Source organism: Lynx rufus, unplaced genomic scaffold (genome assembly GCF_022079265.1).
Source record: "Lynx rufus isolate CCGP_SWC_20201006 ecotype Redwood Valley unplaced genomic scaffold, mLynRuf1.p SCAF_1, whole genome shotgun sequence".
Classification (NCBI taxonomy): domain Eukaryota; kingdom Metazoa; phylum Chordata; class Mammalia; order Carnivora; family Felidae; genus Lynx; species Lynx rufus.
In genome coordinates, this window is record NW_025814823.1 from 106,822,501 (window position 1) to 106,847,044 (window position 24,544).

General features: G+C 35.9%; 1 protein-coding gene across 1 annotated transcript in view; it reads left to right on the forward strand.

The window, feature by feature from the left end:
- The window catches only part of ADAMTS19 (ADAM metallopeptidase with thrombospondin type 1 motif 19), a 248,895-nt gene that overhangs the window by 82,639 nt on the left and 141,712 nt on the right, over positions 1-24,544 (forward strand). The window contains exon 7 of the mRNA XM_047094684.1: positions 214-257. Within this exon, the coding sequence (XP_046950640.1) occupies positions 214-257 (44 nt within the window). The remainder of the gene's footprint in view (positions 1-213; positions 258-24,544) is intronic.

Genomic DNA, 24,544 nt, shown 5'->3' on the forward strand with positions numbered 1-24,544 from the left:
AGCATGTTTCAGGATTATATGAGGTAAAAATGCACCATTAAAATTTAAGAATTCTCATATTTTGTTAGAATTAAAATTAGTTAATCTTAGTCCTAGTAAATTCTTGGAGATAAAATGTGTGTTTATTTGTTCATGTAATTATTAAAAATGAGTCACATAATCTGTCAATTGTGGAAAAGCTAATTTTACTTCCATTTTCTATTTCCTTTCTAGGAAAGATTTCTGTGTTCACAAAGATGAACCATGTGATACAGTTGGTAAGTGTATGTAAAAATTTTTATACTTTTGAGGCATTCTGGGGACCTTTAACACATCATTTGTCTTAGTATAGGAAATTGTTTGAGAGTGTTGGTTTTAATGGAGTGTTTTTAGAATGTCACAGGTATGTATTTCCAACCTTTGTGTTTAATCATTTGTCAACACTTCAGTTATTAACGAAACAGCTTAAAGACATATATACACCATATATTGCAGAAACATTTTAAACAATGCTTCAAGAATAACATGAGTTCTTTTTTCTTATTTTCACAAAGATGTATACATGAATAGAATTCAGTAAAATTCTATTATTACTGCTATATCAAGGCAAAATATATTAATGTCAATATGATTGACCTTTTTCAGGCTAGTGGATCTTTTTTGAGTTATAAATGCTTGAAGTTCTTTGCAGACTGTATCAGGGAAACCCCATTTGCCCAACTAATGAGGATTTTCTGTACCAAGAGTAGTAAATTTTTTATATTTTGTCCTCGACATCTAAAATTCCTAAAACATAACTACACAGCCAATAGAATCCATGAAACCACAGTTCTTAATTTTGAGAGAATGGCTATGGATATGGTAATATAAATGCATCTACATAATTTACTTATCCTTATGTAAAACTATATATAAATATATAGCTATATATATTAGTTTAAGTCATGTAGCTGTATATAATAAGACATTATTGGTAAGGTATGGTTAAGAGTCCAATCTGGTTTTGACATAGAATGTGGGCTTTATTTCTGTAGAGTAGGACATAATTTAATTTAACTATCTTTGACATGTCATATGTTCTTTGTAAGATGAACAATTTAAAAAGGGAAAAAAGAATAAAGGGGATCGTGTATTTTAAAAAATAATGTTTAAGTAGTTCCATCATTAAGTACTCGTCATAAGTTCTCATCAACCTTGCATGATTAAATCTGCGATAGTAAGTGGAAAATAGTCGTAATAGTGTTAGGCAGATAATGATGGAATCAAAAAATTATTTGGCATAGAAGAGGCCGTAGCATAAAAAAGAGCTAGACACCTAAGGAAAAGCTGAATGATTTAGAGACGATTTTCCTGCTTCCTGCAGTTTTCTTCTCCTCTTGTTTGAATCTCCAGAAATTGTATCTGGATGCATAGTTTTAATCAACCTAACCACAGAAGATTTTGATTACAGCGGAGCCTGTATCAAGATAATTACCTTTACCTATACTTGCACAACTATATTGCCCCTAAGCCTTCTTTAATGTAGCAGATCAACTTGTGGCCTCATTCAAGCACTGAGAGCTGGGTAGTATCTCCCATAATTATACATGCTATCCGCCTCTTTATAACTTGCACACAGACTAAGGAAGCCATGCTAACATGAGGCAAAGCAATTTCTTTCTTGGTTTTTTGTGGGTTTTTTTTGAATATTTATTTATTTATTTTGAGAGGGGCCAAAGAGGGACAGAGAGAGAGAGAGAGAGAGAGAAAGAATCCCAAGTAGGCTCCACACTGTTAGCCCAAAACCCGACACAGGGCTCAATCTCATGAACCGTGAGATCATGACCTGAGCCCAAATCAAGAGTCCAGTGCTTAATCAACTGAGCCACCCAGGTGCCCCAAAGCAATTTCTTTTTTATTATGACTGTTTCGCATCTTGGTAAATCTGCTAGTTGAAAATATCATGCATATTCATGATACATATTATCTATGAAACTTATTTTCTGGTTTAAAGCACATTTGAATAAGGAAGTATCTTGATGTGTTTGGACGAAATGTGTATGCTTCATCAGGGAAGTGGTGTAATCAGTCCCCCTTGGTATTCAACCTGTCCATTAAGAGCTTGGTAGAAACTGGTTCTAAATACTATAACATAGGATGTGGAAGGTCCAATACCCTTCCTGAGATCTCTCTGTATTCCTGAGTACTTAGATTCTTGGGGCCTCCTTGATGACATTGTTGAATCACTGAATCGTTCAACCTAGGGCCCAGTCTAACCTCTGGGCTTCCAAATGTGTGAGCCAGTAAGTTTCTTTATTGTTTAAGCCAATTTAAGCTTTTTACTTCTGTAGCTTATGGCATAAGATAGATTTTCCCTGATACTCATATACTCGTTTATAAGGAAAGAAAAATATGGGGCAATATTAATGATTTCCATGGTTATTAAGAGGGTGCATTAAAACTCCTTTATGAATTGTTCCCAGAGTTAAAGAAGCATCTTTAGCTTGCAGGTTGTCTTAACAGCTCTCTATCTCTAGTGTAACAACAAAAAAAGATATTAGGGCTTATCAATAAAATGTTTATTGACCCACATTGAAAAATCTCCGTATGCAATATTATGGGCTATATTTTTGTTGGGCACTTTTGTTACATCAGTGAATTATACCTTCTTGCTTCTTCTGTCTATTACTGATGTGAAGGCAGCCCATTTCACTTTGGGTACTATGGAATGAAAATATTGTAAGAGAGGAAGAAGAAAGGAAAATGGATTTTGTATCTATTAGTTTCGATAATACGGGCCTGAATGATCACTTGAAGATGACATTTTCACCTAGTCTCCCAGTAGGTATAGTAAGAGACAGCAGTTAAAAGCTTTGAATTTATAGTATTAACTTGAGTTATAAATGAAGAGAAATACCTGTATTTTGAAAACAATGGTTAGGGGCGCCTGGGTTGCGCAGTCGGTTAACCGTCCGACTTCAGCCAGGTCACGATTTCGCGGTCAGTGAGTTTGAGCCCCGCATTGGGCTCTGTGCTGACAGCTCAGAGCCTGGAGCCTGTTTCGGATTCTGTGTCTCCCTCTCTCTCTGCCCCTCCCCCGTTCATGCTCTGTCTCTCTCTGTCCCAAAAATAAATAAACGTTGAAAAAAAAAGAAAAGTTTATTTAAAAACAATGGTTAGACTTACACTATACATTGTAAGTTGAGCAACACTTCAGTGGACGTTATTTTGTTTAATTTCTTCAAAATCTGAATTCTCTAGTTTTATTATCATTATTACTTCACAGGTGAAGGAAACACTGAAATAAAATAGAGTATGGATTTTGAAATCAGACACGAAGATTTAAATTTTATTTAATGTTTATTTTTGAGAGAGAGAGAGAGACAGAGTGTGAGCAGGGATGGGCAGAGAGAGAGGGAGACACAGAATCCAAAGCAGACTCCAGGCCCTGAGGTGTCGGCACAGAGCCTGATGCGGGCTCAAACTCATGAGCTGCAGGATCATGACCTGAGCCGAAGTCAGATGCTTAGCTGACTGCGCCACCCAAGTGCCTTGCAGACACCTAGATTTAAATCAGACCTCTGCTCTCTATTACTTACAGGGATGGGGGCACATTATTTAACACATTGAAGGTTTGGATTCCTCACCTTTATAATGGAAGCTATATTGTTGACCTCAAAGAATGTGAAACTGTCACATTTGCAAAGACAGCTTGTTTTTTGTTTTTGAGAGAGTGACAGAATGCAAGGGGAGGAGAGGGGCAGAGGGAGAGAGAAAGAGAGAGAGAGGCAGAAGGAGAGAGTATCTCAAGCAGGCTCCACGCTCATTGAAGAGCCTGACAGGGGGCTTAGTCCCCATGACCCTGGGATCCCATCATATAAGCTGAAATCTAGAGTTGGACACTCAACCAACTGAGCCACCCAGGCGCCCCATAGGCAGCTGGTTTTTAGTTGGCGTTCAGTCTGCACTAGTTTCTCTCACACCCTTTTATTCCCTTGCCAAGGGGTTGCAGATTGGTCCAGCACCACTGTTAGTAAGTGGTGCTCCTGGCCTCTGCCTCAGATCTTAGAATCATGAGTCAGCTTTCTTCTGTGATGTGATGTGTTTCTATAACACAGGGCAGTACAACTAGAAGACTGAAAGTGAGAAAAGGAACTTTGCATGAAGTTATAGAACAAAATTGTATAAATTAGAATATATTTAAAAATGGAAAATATAGACTTGGAAAGAATTTATTTATCAGCATTTAAACTTTGAAACAGTAGGATGTTTTGCTCATTTGCTGATGCAAAAGATGTGTACATCTTAAATGTGTTGGGCTGTATCTGTGTTGTGGGATATTTATAAATAAATGCTTCATTTGATAAGTTGTACCTATTTATTAAACTTATATCTGAAAAGCTGTTTAGAGGATAAAAAGTAAAAGTTGCTTTACCATCCCCTCAGTCACTTTTTCCTGTTGATTTTGTCACATAGATGGTGGTAGATTGGTAGGTAGGTATATAGATACTGGAAGAAAAAAAATTCTATTAAAGGTTTTGATCAACAAAATATCAACTCTCAAGCATATGTGTGTCACCTTTTAGCATTCCTGAAGTTGAAATTCAGTTTGTAACCTGAGACCTCTTCAAAGTGTGTCAGTATAATTTAGAATTTTTTAAATCTAAAGTGGGGCAAAGTCTGTGATATCCTTAAATGTTGGGAGATATAATATACAGTTATGGATGTGAGTGGCAATTCTTTATCCTCTGGCATTGCTAGTGAGGTGGTTACTTTCTGTGGCAGGCAGGATAATGGCCCCCAAAGACATACATGTCCCAGTCCCTGGAACCTGGGAATATGTTGGGTTCCATTACATAGGGAAATGAAGGTTGCAGATGGAATTAAGGCTGCCCATCAACTAAAATAAGAGGAACTTAAAATAGGAGGGAGATTATCCTGGCCTGTCTTGGTATGCCCAAAGTAATCACAAGGGTCCTTAAAGACTGAAGAGGCAAGCAGAAGAGGTGAGTCAAGGGGAGATGTGATTACTGAAGATAGGCCCAGAGAGATGTAATGTGAAGGTTTCAACTCATTATTACTGCTTTTGAAGTTGGAGGGGTGGGGCCCCCAGTGAAATATCACCAGCTTCTAGTATCTGGAAAAAACACAGAAATGGATTCTCCCCTGGAGCTTCCGCAAAGGTGCACAGAGAGCCTTGTGATACCTTGATGTTAGCCAATGAGTTCTGGGCCAAACTTCTAGTATAGAGAATTGTAAGATAATAAATTTGAGTGTTTTAAGCCACTAAATTTGTGGTAATTTATTACGGCAGCCTTAGAAAAACAATACACTTTCTAATAACGAATTACCTCCTCTTATGACTTATAGAGAAGGAATCCAGAAATTTGGTGCTCTCAAATCTTTATAGACTGTTTTAAGAACTGGTAATGATTTTAGGATTAGATAAAAAAAAAGAAATTTGCATCAGAATATATAAATATATACAAAGAGCAACAAACTAGGGCTATACTAAGAAACATGAATAGATACCATTTCTAGCTGACAGAGTAGATGAAAAAATAGTCTATCATCTATGAACAGTGAAAGAAATCTAATCAGTTCTTTAAAATCTTTCCAGGATAATACTGAGCCTTGAGGATTTTACAGATGATTTCTACTACATTACAAAGAACAGACCATTCCAATATTATACTAACTATTTTACAGAATAGAAAAAGGTAAATTAAAACCATATAAGTTTCCTACCAAATCCTAAAGAAGACAGTGTAAGAAAGAAAAACAATAAGCTTTTCTCACTTAGGAAGGAAATGAATTCTAAACCAAATATTAGCAGATACTATCTCACAATGTATTTTTAAATAACCAAGTAGGGTTATTTTATTTGAGGTTTATTCCAGAAATGCAGCAGTAGTTTAACATTAGAAAATCTTAAAATGTAACTATGTAATACAATTAAAGATAAAAACCATATGATCATCACAATGGATAAAGAAAATGTCTTTCCTACAACTCAAAACACATTCATGATAAAAACTGTTGGAAAATAGAACAAAGTAGAAACTTTATTAACTCAGTTAAAGATATTTATACAAAATACATAAACATCTTTTCAAAAATAGTGAAGCATTAGAAGCATTCCTTTTAAAATCAGAAACAAGGAGAAGATTTTGTTATCACTGTTTCTATTCAACAATGCATTAGAAATTTTAGGCCTTGAAATGAAGTGGACATTATGATTGTCTGCATTTAAAAAAAAAACAAGGAATATGTAATTATGTTATTAAAATTAACAAGAGAGTAAGGTGGTTAGATATCAAAGGCATATTCAGTAACGAATTACATTTTATAAGGCAGCAATTGGCAGTGAAACATTTAATTCAAAAATTCTATTAAATATATGGAAAAAATAAAATTCTTTGGAATGTATCTAATAACAAAATACATAGGACATATGGAGAAAATTATTGAGCTATTTTGTAATTCAATCATGAAGGCACAACTCAATGAAGAAGTGAACTGTACTCGTGGTATGAAAGACTAAAGATGGTACCAATGCCATTTCCCTCAAATTGACCTATCGATAGAATGTATTTCCATTAAAATTGTAAAAGGAGTTTTGGAGGAAAATCGACAGGCTGATTCTAAATGTTATAGAGGAGCATAGGCCTAAGAATTGCCAAGACACTAGTGAACAAAGAATATGGAAGGCGAGTATGCTCCATCACATATTAAGTATAGTATGTAATAAATTGGACCAGGCCATGGCACACGTTTGTGAAATTGATAAATAAAACAGAACACTGGGAGAGGAGACACATGATGTTAAGACATTTATTCACATTGAGAAGAGTTGAATTGAATCACATCGTTTAAATTTATAAAAAATTAGAAGAGAAAGTATAGAAAATTCATTTCATATTTTTGAGTTAGGGACAGATTTTTTTAAAAGGACACACAAATGCTAATTATAAAGGAAATGCTTGATAAATTCAACTATATTTGAATTTGAAAATACTGTATATCAAAATATATCCTAATGACAATGAAAAAGAAAAAGCAGGTTTCTATGAGGCAAAAGATAACCACATTTCATGGATTTTAGGGTGCCTTTATTGTCATTGATTTTAATACATACCATTATATAGTGTGCCACTGAAGAGGGAAAAAAAAACCCTATGCAATAAATTCTTAATTGTGAGACATTATTGGTTATAAGACAAATCACAAGTGAAATGGGAATCTTGGATTTAGTGATGTATATATAGTATTTGCAACATACATAATCAATAAAGTATTAGAATCCAGAATATAAAAACAACATCTTTAAATCAGTGAGTAAGAAATAAACAAGGTGTAGATGTGCCAAAAAGGACCAAAGACTCTAACAGCCATTTTTAGAACAGAATACATGAAGGGTGAATTGCAAGGGAGGGAGGAAGGGAGGAAGGGAGGAAGGGAAGGGAAGGGAAGGGAAGGGAAGGAAGGAAGGAAGGAAGGAAGGAAGGAAGGAAGGAAGGAAGGAAGGAAGGAAGGAAAGGATGTCAACGTCATTAGGAGTAAGAGAGATGGTACATTCAGATTACAGGGAGATTTCTGCCAATGAGAGTGATTTTAAAAAGTCTGATATTACCAAGTGTACTTTTTAAAATCAGAACAAAAATCTACCATCCCTTCTGGAAATCCTAATAAAATCATGTTGCAACTTCTGGTTCCGATTTCCCTATCTCTCTTCTGTCTTCAAATCCATCTTTGTCCTTCTGTGCAGTGTTCTAGATAACTTTTTCTTCTGTGTTTTTCAGTTTATACCAATTTTCTATTTTCTTCATGTATTTTTTAATAATTTCATCTGTTAAACATCAAGGTTTTTTTTTTATTCCAATACCTCTTTTTATTTCTAAACATCCTATTTGAATTCATTCTTTTTTTTTTCTCTGCCTGCTATGGCATTTTTGATAATATATTGAGCCTTCTTCATGTGTTCATTCTCTTCTTTTAGGTCTAAATCATTAAAAGTGTACTTTTGAACATTGACTTAAACTAATAATTCTGTTACTGAAGTTCTTGTGGTTCTAGACCTATTTGCTAATTTTGTTGAATCTTGTTCATGATGCCTTGTTACTCATAGGTTATATAATTTTGTATTTGAGTTACTTCTTAATTTTTTTTTTATTTTTCATCTGTGGGAATCCTGGGTGGCCTGGAGAAGAGGAACCTTTCTCAGGGTATAATTTTTATTCCACATATTCCTTAGAAGTATTTAAGTTAATTTCCTGGGCTTATTTAAGTTAATTTCCAATTCCTTAGACCATGCAGGTAATGTAATTTAGATATGCCAACTATGAATATTCTCAGGCAAGGCTTTTTTTAAAAACAGAGTCTGGGTCAAAGTAGACAAGTTTTTATGCCATTGCCTTTTGCCAGGGGGCACTTGTTTTCCTAACCAACGTTTTCACTGTGTTGACGGAAAGCAAAGTGGTATCCCCTCCTTCTCACTTTATATACAGATAACTTTATGAAGAGGTTTCAGTTCCAAGGTCTTACCTTGAGTAGTCCCTCTTTGTCTCAGTGTTGTGACTTAAGCTGAACACCTTTAGATGTGAGTTTGGCAAATACCCAGATATTTAACCAAATATTATATATATATATATATATATATATATATATATATGTCATATATAAACTAGAAATCGGACCCAGAAGCCGCAACATGATTTTATTAGGATTTCCAGAAAGAATGGTAGATTTTTGTTCTGATTTTAAAAAGTATACTTGGTAATATCAGACTTTTTAAAATCACTCTTGGGGCGCCTGGGTGGTTCAATCGGTTAAGTGTCCGACTTCGGCTCAGGTCATGATCTCACGGTTCATGGGTTCGAGCCCCGCATCGGGCTCTGTGCTGACAGCTCAGAACCTGGAGCCTGTTTCAGATTCTGTGTCTCCCTCTCTCTCTCTGCCCCTCCCCCACTCGTGCTCTGTCTCCCTCTGTCTCAAAAATAAATAAACATTAAAAAATAATAAAATAAAACAAAATCACCCTCATTACTATATATATATACACACTATATACTATAATATACTATATAGTGTATACTATAGTATATATATAGTATACACTATAGTATATATATAGTATACACTATAGTATATATATAGTATACACTATAGTATATATATAGTATACATATAGTATATATATAGTATACACTATATAGTATATTATATATATATATACTATATTACTATATATATAGACTATATACAGTAGTCAATACTATATATACTATACCATATATAGTATATATATATTGCTGCTAGAAATGGAACTTCAGAAAGAGTTTTAAAGTATTGTTACATATATTTTTACACACACTACAACTTCACTTGGTCGCACAATTCATATTCTCAACATTCACATGTGCTATAATGTTTAAGAGATTTGGAGAATTGGTGTTAATAGTTATGATGATTCCCACAAGTTTTCTAAAAAATAATTTTAGAAGCTTCTTTATAGATACTTAAATTGTATACATGCTATAAACCAGGTATTCTTAAACTTTTTGGTCTTAGCATCCATTTATACTCTTGAGAATTATTGAAGGTCCCAAGGGCCTTTTTAATGTCAATCATATTTGTCAATTCTCACCATATTAGAAACGAAAGCTGAGAAATTCCTTGAAATATTTTAAGTCAATAAACTCATCAAATGTTAGCATTTTAAGCAATAAACTCATCAAATGTTAGCATAAAGAACCTACTTTTTATAAAATTTCACTACATTATTCAAAACAAAAAATAGAAGATGTGGCTTTTATATTTTTGTCAGCCTCTTTATATCTGACTTGTCAAAGTCAGCAGGGATCTTATATCTGCTTCTGCCTATAAGGTGTTGTTATTTGTTATTTTGGTTGAAATGTTTCCAGAAAATCTGCCCTCACAAAGATAGGTACTTGGAAAATGGATGGGGACTAGGCTTTTTAGCATTGGTCAACTGGAAAATATTAGTTCATTCATTAGGCAGATCTTCTGAGTGTTGGGACATTTCACCATGCAATATACATGAAAAAATCGTGTTTGTCAATATCCGCATCAGTCTCATCAGGAAAGTTTTTAAGTTTTGGGAAGCTACCAAGCTCACATTGGCAGATAAAAGTTTTCCAATAGTAGGGGCCTCCGGCTAGCTCAGTCAGTAGAGAATGTAACTCTTGATCAGGGAGTCATGAGTTCAAGCCCCAAACTGGGCATAAAGACTACTTTTTTAAAAAGTCCGTTATTCTAATTTCACTTAAAAGCTTGAATTTTTGTCATTTCCCTATAGGTAAATAGGTAAATTCACATATAGACACTATTAAATATATATTAGGTGATATATTCATTGTGTGTGTGTGCCTCTATCTATTCATTTCCTTGGAGTGACAGTTTCATTTTGTTCATTTTTGAGTAAATGTCGGCCAAATTCCCAAGTCTGAATAACCAAGGTTTGTCAGACATTCTTTCAAGTAAAAATGGTGTTCAGTGAAAAACAAAGTTAATTCAGCTCATAATTCAAGCCATCTCACAGCCCTGTTCCTAGAGACAACGTAATTTAGTCAGCATTAGGAATGCTTTATCCTACTTCCTTTTTGTTATGAAATATTAAAAGATGTGTATACTCAGGTGTTCAGTTTAATAAAATTAATACATTTGACTGCTTCATCTAGGCCATTTTAAAGTGAAATTGTCGTTTTTCCCGTTGGGAGTGTCAGTGAAAAATAAAATGGCTGACAGTGAAGTTTGGTGCTGCTGCCTTTATTTGTGCTAGGCCATTTTACCTACCATTGCTTTTGCACCATCATTGCAAATGTTGGCACTTTTGACCTTGTGCACCTCTTGAAAAGATCTTAGAAAAGATACTATGGAAGCCCAGGATTCTGCAGAATACGCTTGGAGAAATTCTGCCTTAACATGGGAATGATTGATATTCATTGGTGAGAAGTCAGTCATTGCTAATGTGTGTGAGTGTGGTATGTGTTTGTGTTTCATGAAACTGCCTAAGGACTCTAAAATATTTTTAAAAAAATGGTAAATACATAGAACTGGCAAAGGTACGTGTTGGTCAATGTGAGTTTTTTAGCTATGAATCTTTTTCTAACTCTTGTTCGGGAGAAGGAGTGTGCCTCCTTCCCCACCAGACTGTCAATTCTGTAAGCTTGGCCCCTCCCTGTCTTCTGTTGCTACGACTTAGGTGCTTCTGTATCGTTAATAAACTTTCTTGTCCTATCTTTTAGCAGGTTGGACTGATGGTTTATTCTCCTGTACACTTCTGAAGAATTCTGATTTTATGTGCTTGCAAATTGTCAAACAGGCATACAGACCACCTAGAAAGCAACTGCCAAGAAGAAACATATTCAGGGACTAAAACATACTTAAATAACCCTTTTATGTTGACACTGTACATGTGAGAATCTCCAGACACTTCCCTTTCCAAACACCAGTTCATTCTCCAAACCACATTTCAGCAGAAGTAATCATTTTTATTGGGTGAGAAGAAGAGGTCAAGCCAGTTTCTTTTAGGTAGCTTAATTTTCATTAAATAGATGTTGTCCGTTTTCTTTTGCATTATGGCACCTAAAGCACAGAGAATTTTAGAGACTGGAGATGGTAAAAATTACTAAGATTAGTCGCTCCAGTTTAATACCCTTTGATTAGAACTGTATTTCTTCTACCAAAAAATTATGCTGGTTTCATATTCAGGATTTTGAAATGTACATTCCTTTGGACTAGGCAAAGAATGAAGTTACCTTTTTTCCTGTTTAAATCTTACTTTTTAATTATTTTTTTAAATGTTTATTTTTGAGAGAGAGACCACGAGCGGAGCAGGGGAGGGGCAGAGAAAGAGGGAGACACAGAATCCAAAGCAGGCTCCAGGCTCTGAGCTGTCAGCACAGAGCCCAATGCGGGGATCAAATTCATGGACCAGACCACAAGATCATGACCTGAGCAGAAGTCAGATGCTTAACCGACTGAGCCACCCAGGCACCCTTTAAATCTTACTTTCTAAGTGAAATAGTAATGTAAGTCTTCACGCGAATTCAAATATATTATGTGGGTATTCACCATATTCAAAGTCCCATTCCAAGCCCTTAATAGATTCAAGGATGATAGTGGGTACTCTTACCCACTCAGTCTAATGGGACTTCTACTTTTGCAAAAGAAATTATCAAACATATTAGATACATGCATTGCCTTAAATGTGTGTAATTGCATGTAAATTAGGTTCAGGTTTGAAATACCCAGAATTGATCATGGTTTGAGTTATGTTATAAATTGCTGCTCAGCGTGTAATGGGCATGTTCTCAGAAATGCAAGTGAAATATGATTCTGTGTGGCACACAGAATCCTAAAGATGACACTCCTAAGATTCTTGTCCCCTGGTTAATTGAACATTAACCTAGGTACTGCTGTGGAGGGATTTCACAGATGTAAGTACAATCCTTCAGTTTACCTTAAGACTTGGAGATCTAACTCCATTCACCCTTTATTTTTTTTAATGTTTATTTATTTATTTATTTTGACAGTGAGTGACCAGGGCAGGTGCAGAGAGAAGGAGAGAGGGAGAATCCCAAGCAGGCTCTGTGCTATCAGCTCAGAGCCCAACGCAGGGCTGGAACCCACCAACTGTGAGATCATGACCTGAGCTGAAACCAAGAAAGAGTCTGATGCTCAATGAACTGAGCTACCCAGGTTCCCCTGTTTACTCTTTTAAAGCACAGGCAGGGAACTGAATTGTATCTAAAGAACAACCTAAAGAACATGGAAGCTGGTATTTTTCCACACATTAGAAATGAGTACAGCCTGGATGACACCTTGATTTTGGCCTTGTGAGACCCTAAGTACAGAACCCAGTTAAGCCATTCAAAACTTCTGACTTATAAACTGCAATGGTAAATGGGTGTCATTTGAAGCTACTACATTTATAAAAATTTGTAATGTAGTAGTAGAAAACTAACACTGTCAGAATAAAGGATAAATATGATTATATATTGATTGTGGATTTATATACTGGAAGAAAATGAAGCCCTCTCAGATGAAAGAATAGTTCATGACCCTCTGAAAGCAGAGTAAGAAAAAAGAAAATGTGTGTTAAGAAATAAAAGTGAAGGGAGACATTCAAAGAGATTTTTTTAAACGTTTTATTTGTTTCTGTTTTTTTTTTTTTGTTTTTTTTTTTTTTTGAGAGAGAGAGACGGAGCACAAGTGTGGAAGGGGCAGAGAGAGGGAGACAGAATCCAAAGCAGGCTCCAGGCTCTGAGCTGTCAGCACAGAGCCTGAGGTGGGGCTCGAACCCATGGACCGTGAGATCACAAAATTGGACCCTCAACCGACTGAGCCACCCAGGCGCCCCAAGACATTCAAAGAGATTTTCATTTACCATACCTGGTGAGAAAGTAGAACAGTGAAAGGATTTTAAGAGTGGGGTGCCTGGGTGGCTCAGATGGTTCAGCATCTGACTCCTGGTTTCAGCTCAGGTCATTATCTTGTGCTTCAGGAGTTCCAGCACCACATCTGGCAGTGCAGAGCCAGCTTGGGATCCTTTCTCTCTCCTTCCCTTTCTGTCCTTCCCCACTTGCGTTGTCTCTGTCTCTCTCAAAATAAATAAACTTAAAAAAAAAAGAACAACACAAAAAGGGTTTTGAGAGAATTTTGCAACAATTTATTACAACTTACAATCTTCCCAATTTCTCCACATTTATATTTCTTTTTTCTTGTTGCATCAATGATGATCATATAGCACACTAAATTGGAAAGCGTCTGAACACTTGGCCTGTGGAGTGGAAAGGAAAGGGCAGAGGAAAACTGGCTATCAAAGGAGGTAAATCAGGTGGAACCAGCCCAGAATATAGGAAAATGCACCAGCAAAGAAAAAAAAACAAAAACAAAAACACACACAAAAAAAAACCCCAAGGGTGTCAGATTGGGCCAGGTCTAGCTTTGCAACAAAAAGGCCTGTGACATTCGTATACTGATAAAGTGTATAAAGTATAATTTATACTAAGACTCTTTGAAAAGGTAAAGGAAGCATAATTAATCATTATGCTTGGACACAAGCATAAAATGAGGTGATGCCCCAGGCACACTAACTGTATGGTCACTCTATTATTAACGAACATATTGGAGATGTACTTTTACGTATTAATCAGAATTGTACACGATACATTAAAAGTAATTATTTCAGAAATATTAAGCCGTGATAATTATTTTTGTAATTTATATATTGCATTACTTAATCCCCTGCCACAATGATTAAACTTACTAGGAGTCATCATAGGAGCATTTGCTGCATATGTTGGAAGCTGGTTTCATGCGATTTCTCTCAGCCTTCATTTCGGATGGCCGCCAAGCATGATGGTGTGTTTAGACAGATCAGAGATTAAAAGGTTGATAATTTTCATCATGTTTTAAATTCTGTTATCTGAAACTCCTGCAGTCATGTTTAGAAGATAATAGAAACTGTGCCTTTTTATTGTCCTTCTTCCTCAGCTTTTATTGGTTCTTTTATTTGAGATGACCTTCTTTTGACTTCTTTATCTCTCTCTTTGCTCTTTTTCATTTATCCAATTTTTTTCTAATATTTTGGAGTACTTTCTCTGTGCCTAAAAGCTTATACTAGGTGCTAGAGACAGAATGGTGAATAAAAAGTACTATCATCATAGCTTTCAAGCATAAATGTATTGACACACATCTCTGAAGTATTCAGAAGCCTTCCATAGATTTTTTTTTTAATTTGGACCATAAATTTTAATAATCTCATGATCAGAAGATTCTGTCTTAATGTCAGTTTGAGTTTTTCTATGTCATTTATTTTCTCTAGTAAGAGTATTGAAGATAATTGAGTTTATTAATCATTTTTTTCTTTTTGTGTAATTATTAGTATGTAATTATATCAATGTAATCTATTATTTTAGTGAAAAATTTTGGTAGGTCAGTTCTAGTCTGATAGATAGAATATTATCAATTGTTAGTTCTATTATGATGTAAAGAATATTACCAATTGTTAGATGGCAAAAAATGCAGAAACTTTGTAAGCCCATATGGAAGAACATGCTTTTCCAGATAGTACAGTGATTTGTGTCTTTAATACCTAAACAATCTGATGATGCAGCACATCGGTTGCTTTGCATGTGCCATAGTCTTTCCATTTCTGGCTCTTATGTGGTTGGAAATGGTAATGACTCCAGAGAATATGGAGATCATTGAGATGCTTCATTTGCACTGTAGAAGTAATACAATCCCATAGGTAATTTTCTATAAATTACAAGAGAGTAGTTCTTATTGTTTTGGGTTTTTTTTTCCAGAGAGGGAACTTCTGTCTAGTTTAAGATAAGCTGGAGTGAACACACTCCACCCTTCTCTTTCATTGAATGTAGCTACAAAACATGGGAGAATAGAACAACTATTTGAAGATTTTAAAAAGTAAATAGTAGCGGGTTGCCTGGTTGGCTCAGTCAGTTAAGCATCTGACTTCTGCTCAGGTCATGATCTTGTGGTTCATGGGGTTCAGCCTCACATTGGGCTCTGTGCTGACAACTCAGAGCCTGAAGCCTGCTTCAGATTCTGTGTCTCGCTCTTTCTTTCTGCCCCTCCCCCCTCCTCTCTCTCTATCTCTCTCTTAAAAATGAATAAACATTAAAAAAATTTTTTAAAAATAAAGTAATTAGTAGAGTGCAGATTGAGAAGAAGGCAAGAATTTGAAGTACTACAAACCAGCAGTGAGTTTATTATTTTTCTCTCTCTCCTAGACTCAGAACAGCCCAAACTTGGAAGTAGTCATTAAGACATGTACAGAGAGAGAGAGCTAGGAAATCCCTTTGGTTTGAATCAAGGATGAAGAAGATCTCCTAATGCTCTGAGAAAGTGCGGGAAGTCCCCCCTTTTAAATAATTGCCCACGTTCTTTCCTGACTTATCTACCAAGCAATCCTATGACAGTGGCAGTGGGGAGACCAACAGGAGTCATAAAAATCTGAGATGAACCTTACTCTCTGGCCTACAGAGCTTTTATTTTAAGAGGGAAGGGTGAACCCCATTGCATTTTGTTGCAGCCCTTTTATTGCTCAAGCCTAGACACAGACATAGTCCCAAAAAACGCAGTACAGAGTGGGATAACTAAAGCCCAGACTTTCTGGAAGCACTACTGAAATGAGAACCACAGGAACAGGGAAGGGACAAAGGAGATGCTGGAGAGGGAAGAGGTAGGGAAAGTAACCCCGTACACTCGGTTATCAACTCCTCTGCCTACCTCAGCTTTGCGTATGTGAATATGACCATAAAATTTCTTTGAGAACTGAGCCCACTAAGCTACTGAGCCACCTAATTCACAGCCTGGTCACTAGATGACAAACACACAGGGCTGTAAAAGGCTTTGAAAATCAACAGTAGAAATTTGACAATGAAACCAAAGCCTACAGAGCTTTGGAATTTTGGAACTTTTATGATTAAGTATCAGCATTCTTTGTAGGATTTAAATAAGACTGAGAGTCTTACAATGTAGTGTTAAAAATGTCCAGGATACAACTCAAAATTACACCATCTGTAAAAAAAAATAGGGAAATCTCAATTTGCATGGGAAAAGACACTCATCACATACTTTCTCTGAGGTGGTGCAGATTTTGGAATTCTATGACAAATTTATTGCAAAAAGTAAGGGCACACATTTTTTAAATGAATGAAAAGATAGAAAGTCTCAGGAAATAAATAGAATGTATAATGAAAAACCAAATGGAAATATTACAATTTAGAAAGAATAACCAAAATAAGAAGTTCCCTGCATGTACAGAGTTGTAGAACCAAGATGACAGAGAAAAGAGTCTGAGAACTTAATGATATATCAGAAGAAATTATCCAAACTGAACACCAGAGAGAAAAGAAGATTGGGAAAAAATGTCTTAGGCATCTGTGGAAAATATCACAAGGCATCATCATGGGTCCCAGAAGGAGACACAAAGAGAGAAGAAATATGACTGAAGACTTTGCAAATTTGGCAAAAGATATGAATCATCAAAAGGCCAAGTAAACTCTGAACAAGAAATGCCTGAAAAGATGCACAGCATGTCACAATCAAACAGCAAAAACTAAAGTTGAAGAAAAAATGACACAACCCAAAAATCTGTTATTTTGAGGGGACCAGTGCTATTAATGACAACAGATTTGTTATGACAAACCATGAAAGCCAGTAGGATGGCACGCTATTTTTAAAATACTGAAAGAAAGGATTGTCAATGTAGATAAGATAAAATAGGGGTGCCTGGGTGGCTCATTTGGTTAAGTGTGTGACTCTTGGTTTCTGCGCAGGTCATGATCTCACAGTTCATAAGTTTGGGTCCTGTATTGGGCTCCGTGCTGACAGCGCTGAGCCTGCTTGGGATTCTCTTCCCTCTCTCTCTCTGCCTCTTCACTGTTTGCCCGCTTGCTCTCTCTCAAAAATAAACATTAAAAAAAAGATAAAATAGGAGCATCTCTTATGAAGAAAAAAACCAAGAGAATTCATAATCAAAAGAGCTTCTTTAAAAGAATTGCCAAAGTAATTCTGATGGAAGGGACATTATGTTTAATGGAAACTAGAACATCAGGAATAAAGAAAGAGCAAAAGAAATAGAATATAAGTAAACATAAAATACTTTTTCTACCCTTGAGTATTTATCCTTGTTATAGGCCCAAAATGGAATATCTAAGTATAAATTTAACAAAACATATATAGAATCTGTGTGATTAGAACTATAAAATGCTGATGAGAGCAATAAAGGAAGATCTCCTTTTTTTTTTTTTTAAGTTTATTTTGAAAGAAAGAGCATGAGTGGGAGAGGGTAGAGAAGGGGACAGAGGATCTCCTCCAGAGACAGGAGAGAGGATCTAAAGCAGGCTTGGTGCTGACAGCAGAGAGCCCAATATGGGACTCGAATTTGCAAACCATGAGATCAAGATCTGAGCTTAACTGACTGAGCCACCCAGGCACCTCAGTAAAGGAAGATCTAAATAAATATTTAGATGAACATCGAAACAGATGTTCATAGATAAGGAAGTTCAGCAGAGCACAGATATAGCTCTTCTCAATTGATCTATAGATTTAACCCAATTCCAATAAAAGGTTGAGCTCTTTTTTGTAGATAGAAACAAGACAATCCTAAAATATATATGAAAAGAAAATAACTGAATAGCCAAAACAATTTTGAAAAGAAAAGTAGTTTTGGAGGAATCAGTCCTTGATTTCAACACTTACTACAAAGCTTCAATAATGGATACAGTATGGTACTCCTTAAGAAATAGATACAAGGGATGGCTGGGTAGCTCAGTCAGTTGAGCGTCTGACTTCAGCTCAGGTCATGATCTCGCGGTTCATGAGTTCCAGCCCTGTATCAGGCTTCCTGCTGTCATTATGGAGCCCACTATAGATCCTCTTTCCCTCAGCTCCCTCACCCACTCTATCATTCAAAAATAAATAAACCTTAAAAAAGAAAGAAATAGATACATAGGTCAGTGGATCAAAATACAGTTTCCAGAAATAGATCCTCACAAGTGTGGCCAATGATTTTCTATAAAGGTACAAATTCTGTTTAATGAAGTAAGAATAATCTTTGGAGAAATGGTCTTGAAAACACTGGACATCATCCTACATTATGAAGGACTATAAAGTTCTTTTACTTTTTTTAATGTTTATTTATTTTCGGGAGAGAGAGAGAGAGCACACACAAGCATGAAAGGGGAGAGAGGGAGACAGGATCTGAGGAAGATGCTGCGCTGACAGCAGCGAGCCCAATATGGGGCTCGAACTCATGAATCACAAGATCATGACCTGCGTCGAAGTCGATAGCTCAACCAACTGAGTCACCCAGGCACTCCTACTTTTTTTAATAAAAGAAAATAAATAAACTTATAAAACTTTATACAAAATGTATTATTAATCTAGTGTAAAATGTAAAAGTATAAAGCCGAGAAGAAAACACCAGAATCTATGATCTTGAATTAGGTAAAGTGCTTTTAGATACAATACTGCAAGCATAACCCATTAAAGGAAAAAATAGTAAAGTAGATTTCATCAAAATTAAGACAACAACATCAAAAATAAAAATATTTTGCTCTGTTAAGGGATTAAAATATAAGTTATGGGAGGCCGTCTGGGTGGCTCAGTCAGTTAAACGGCTGACTCTTCTGCTCAGGTCATGATCTCATGATGGTGAGTTTAAGCCCCGCATAGGGCTTTGCACTCACAGCAGAGAATTTGCTTTGGATCCTCTGTCTCCCTCTTTCTGCCCCTCCCCGACTCATACTCTCCCTACCTCCTTCTCCCTCTCTCTCTAAAATAAATAAATCTTAAAAATGTTTTTTAAAAGTACAAGTTCTGGACCAGAAGAAAATATAATTGACCCTTGAACAGCATGGGTTTGAACTGCATGGGTCCACTTATATGTGGGTATTTTTTGATAAATGCAGTATGGTACTGTAAATGTACTTTGCCTTTCTTAGAATTTTCTCACTACCCTTTTCTCTAGCTTACTTTATTCTAAGTGTATAGTACATAATATATACAACATACAAAATAGGTGTTAATTGACTGTTTATGTTATCTGTAAGGTCCTCCCGATTAACAGTAAGTAGGCTTTAGTAGTTAAGTTCTGGGAGAGTCAAAAGTTATATGTAGATGTTTGACTGTGTGTGTTGGGGAGATCAGTACTCTTAACAATTGTGTTGTTTAACTGTCTTCATAAGTCTTCATAAGTCTCACATATCCAGACATGAGGACTTATATACAGGATATATAAAGAACTCTCAGAGTTCAACACTAAGAAAACAAACTTTAAAAATGTGCAAGACATGACGTGACATTTCACAAAAGGGATATATATTGGAAATAAACACATGAAAAGATGTCATCATCAGTTGTCATTAGGGATATGCAAATTAAATCCACAGTGAGATATCACTGTATGCCTATTTTATGACTAAAATATAAAATACTGACAATATCAAGTTCTGTGGATAATGTGGGTCAACTTTAATACTCAGACATTGCTGCTGGCAATTGCATATGACTCAGTAATCCAATTTCTAGGTGTTTACTTCAGAAAAATAAAAACTTATCTTCACCCAAACCTGGTCATGAACATTTATACCTACTTTATTCATAATTGTCAAAAACTGGAAACAATCCGATGGGCTTCAAGAAGTAAATGGTTCAAGTCTGTAGTAATTTGAGGACTCTCAAAGCACTGTGCTCACTGAAAGAAGCCAGTCTCAAAAGGTTAGCTGCCTTATGAGTCCACTTACATGACATTATCTAAAAGACAGACCTATAATGATGAATCAGATCAGTGATCCAGAGATCACTATTGTTTTAAAGATGGGAGAAAGTGTACTTACAGTGGGAAAGCACAGGGTGCCTGGGTGGCTCAGTCACTTAAGCATCTGACTTTGGCTCAGGTCATGATCTCACAGTTCGTGGGCTCCAGCCTCACATCGGGCTCTGTGCTGACAGCTCAGAGCCTGGAGCCTGCTTCGGATTCTGTGTCTCCCCCCGGCTCTCTGCCCCTTCCCTGCTCTCTCTCTCTCTCTCTCTCTCTCTCAAAAATAAATAAACATTGAAAAAAAAATTTTTTTTTTAATTTTTTTTTCAACGTTTATTTATTTTTGGGACAGAGAGAGACAGAGCATGAACGGGGGAGGGGCAGAGAGAGAGGGAGACACAGAATCGGAAACAGGCTCCAGGCTCCGAGCCATCAGCCCAGAGCCTGACGCGGGGCTCGAACTCACGGACCGCGAGATCGTGACCTGGCTGAAGTCGGACGCTTAACCGACTGCGCCACCCAGGCGCCCCGAAAAAAATTTTTTAAAAATAAGGGGGAAATCCCAGTTTTGGGGAGTGATGGACCTCTTCTGGTTCCTGATGGTGATGGTGATTCAATGAATCAATGTGAATGTTAAAATTCTTAGAACTGTTCAATGAAAGTAATTTAAATATTAAAACATAAAAAGAAAGAAATTATGTGATCATTATATTTGCTTTTTGCATTACAACCAGGGATTTCAGAAAGGTTTCTGCAGGTTGTATCTTGCACAGGATGCCTAATGTACAGAACCTGAGGAACAGAAAAGACTGAAATCCCACCCAGACTTCACCTACCAAACCCTTTTTCTCATTCACTTAAGAAGCCTTTTTTGAAATTATTGGAAAAATGTTTATTTATTTTGAGAGAGAGGGCGTGAATGGGGGAGAGTCAGGGAGAGAGAGAGAGAGAGAGAATCCCAAGTCCCAATATGGGTCTGGATCTCACAAACCGTGAGATTCATGACCTTAACTGACTAAGCCACCTAAGCGCCCCTGGAAGCCTTTTTAAAACGTCGTCTCCCCATCATTATGCCACTTTTAAATCCACACTAGCACACTCTTCTAACTGAGGCCCTGCTCAAGAACTGATTATTTTTGCAGACTTCAGTGAGTGTGTTCAAATGTATTGTTTCAGAATTTCTAAATGGAAGAGCATTTCTTTGTTTTCTTTTCTTTCCTTTATCCCTGTTCAGGTTCTACCCATTTTTCAGAACCCTGATTAATTTCCACTTTTGGACTTGTTAGATTATCTCCCACTCTACCATGCAGGCTTTTGGAGGAATTCAATATACCTTTTTTTTAACTTGCATTTCGTTCATTTCCTCTTCTTCTAATCTTTTTGTGATCAAGGATCTTGCTTAGTACTTGTCTATGTCCTCAGCACATACCACAGTAATGAGCATCCCAGGTGCTCAATCCATGTATTTCTGAATAGAAATGAGTTCCTGATAGAAAAATGACATCTTTCCTGTGGTTTACAATAAAAGCAAAGCTGAACTTATCTTGTTTAATTCTTGGCTGCTGGTGTATTTCTTATTAGGCTCTGGCCAGGACATAAATCAGACACTATATTTCTATTTTGGCAGGGCATATTCCAGGGATAAGACTTGGATACATAATTCTTAAGGAATTATTATGAAAAGTGATTGTTCATAAGGCAATTTTCTCCTCAAGATCCTTTACTGTTAAAGCTTCATTTAGTTACAGAATTTTGTTGGTAGTAGAAAATATTTTAATGGTGCTATTAAGTACTATATGAATATTAAAATATGCCAAATATATCCTTGGGAAACAAAAAACATTTTAATTTAGAAAATTCCCTGAGATCCTCCTTGTAGTTTTTAAGAATTATCTTATTATAAGATCTAGAAGTGCAACTTCACCACCCAACATTGTCTGTATACAAGAATACTTCTCAAGCATCTGTCATGTGCCATGGGTTTTTAAATACATCACCTCCTTTAACCCTTCAAAAGTTCTGGATCATAAGGGATTGTTAACCTCCTTTTACAGTTAAGAAAATGGTTTAAGGGTGAGCATGTTTCACGTAAGCCAACATAGGCTTGAAATATTTTATCTAAATTAACTGGCATTCCTAAGCCAAATGGCTAATTTCCCGATTTTACTATTGAGAAAACTGAGGCTCAGGAAAACACGAATTTTCCTATGGTCACAAAGCTAAAAATCAAGGCTGGGACTCAAACCCTACAATATTTGACCCAAGAGCTTCCGTCCTTAAAACTTTATTCTTTGCATTTTGTCTTTACTTAATGCAGAAAACAGGTCATGAAAATCTGGTGTTAATTCCAATCAGGATTTTAGAAAAATCAAATCATCTTTGAGAAGATTTTACCCAGTTTACTATTAACTACCTCAGCGTAGAGACCTAAAAAGCTGAGATCTTAAAAATGCATCTAAAGTTAGAACACTTGTCCTTATGTAAATGTGTTTTGTTTAACAAATCATGTCACATCACTATATTAAACTTAATAGTTTAAATTTTAGTCATTGGGATTTAAGAGTATCAGATATTTGTAATAGTAATGGAATTATAATTATATTCTTTAGATTTCTCCAGCTTATAGAATTATTTATTTTCTTGAATAAAAAACACTGATCACACTGGGTAGAGAGCGAGTTATGAAAAGTAACAACATGATTAAAAATTGGCATGATGAAAAAAGAATGTGTCAAGCTGTTTTGAAGTTTGAACGTGTTTATGGTTATAAATGCATGCTGTCAGTGTTTTTACTAGTATTCTAAAAAGCAATTTATACAGCTTTTTAGTAGCATGATATTTTTAGTTTTAATTGTCCCTGTTTAATGCCTTCAGGATATGATTACGTTATAACATTATAAAAATGCGTTAGCCAAAATTCCTGATTTATATGCAATCAGAACACTTTAAAAATTTTCCAGCTGTATCCTTAAATTTCGCAAAAATCTTTAACTGTGATTCATCTTACCTATTTTTTAAAGTCATGACAGTTTTTTAGTCTCCGAGGCAGATGAAGTCATTAAACCTGCTTTGTTTTTGTTTTTGTTTTGTTTTTGTGAGCAAAGTCATACAGAAAGCCTGAGAACTCTGATTTGTCTTTTTTTTAAAATTAACTCAGCAATGGGAATACCAACTTTCATCCATGTTTGTGGTAGACTGCACAGTAAATTTCCCATTTCTGATTTATAAGTGTTAGATGTGTGATCTACCCCATATGGCTTTTTCAGTGTACCCCAGCATTATATTTTCAGATTTGCACTCAAATCTAAATTAAGAATTTCAGATGGTATATATATATTTTAATTTTTTTAATGTTTATTTATTTTTGAGAGAGACAGAGACAGAATGCAAGTGGGTTGGGGCAGAGAGAGAGGGAGGTGCAGAATCCGAAGCAGGCTCCAGGCTCTGAGCTGTCAACACAGAGCCTGACGCGGGGCTTGAACTCACAAGCTACGAGATCATGACCTGAGCTGAAGTAGGACACTCAACTGACTGAGCCACCCAGGCGCCCCAAGATGGTATATATTTTTAATTATGTATTAGGGATATATCAAAAACACAGTAATGTACATTGGAGTCAGGCTTAAACTCTCTAAAGATTTGAGAGTTTAACTTCTGAAATCATCCCATAGCTTGCCTTTAAATTTTCTGAAAGAGAGAAGAGAAATGAATGTGAAGTACAATAAATCTAATTTATTAGATTATTCTAACACAATCATTCTGTATTCTAATACAATAGCGGGAGCACAAAACTAGCTTGCAGACATAAATTTTCCTGATTGTTCTTACTTTCAAACAAAAGCCTTCTGTTTCATTATCTTAACGTGAGAAGGAGGGAGGTCTGCTTAGTAGTGTGGTTTATTGTAAAGATTAAGAACATGTGAAAACAATGAAAGCAGCAAGTAAATCTCTTTTGGAACTTGTCCTTTACCATGATGTCTTCTCCATCCTTAAAAGAGCAGATTTTAGGAACTGGCCATCTCTGTCTTTCCTTCATACCACTGTCCCTATGAACTCACTTTCTTTCTCTTTTTCTTCCTTCCTTCCTTCCTTCCTTCCTTCCTTTCTTTCTTTCTTTCTTTTTTTTTCTCTTTCTTTCTTTCTTTCTTTCTTTTTCTTTCTTTCTCTCTCTCTCCTCTTTCTTTCTTTCTTTCTTTCTTTCTTTCTTTCTTTCTTTCTTTCTTTCAATATTTTAGTTTTAAGTAGTCTCTACATCCAACATGGGGCTTG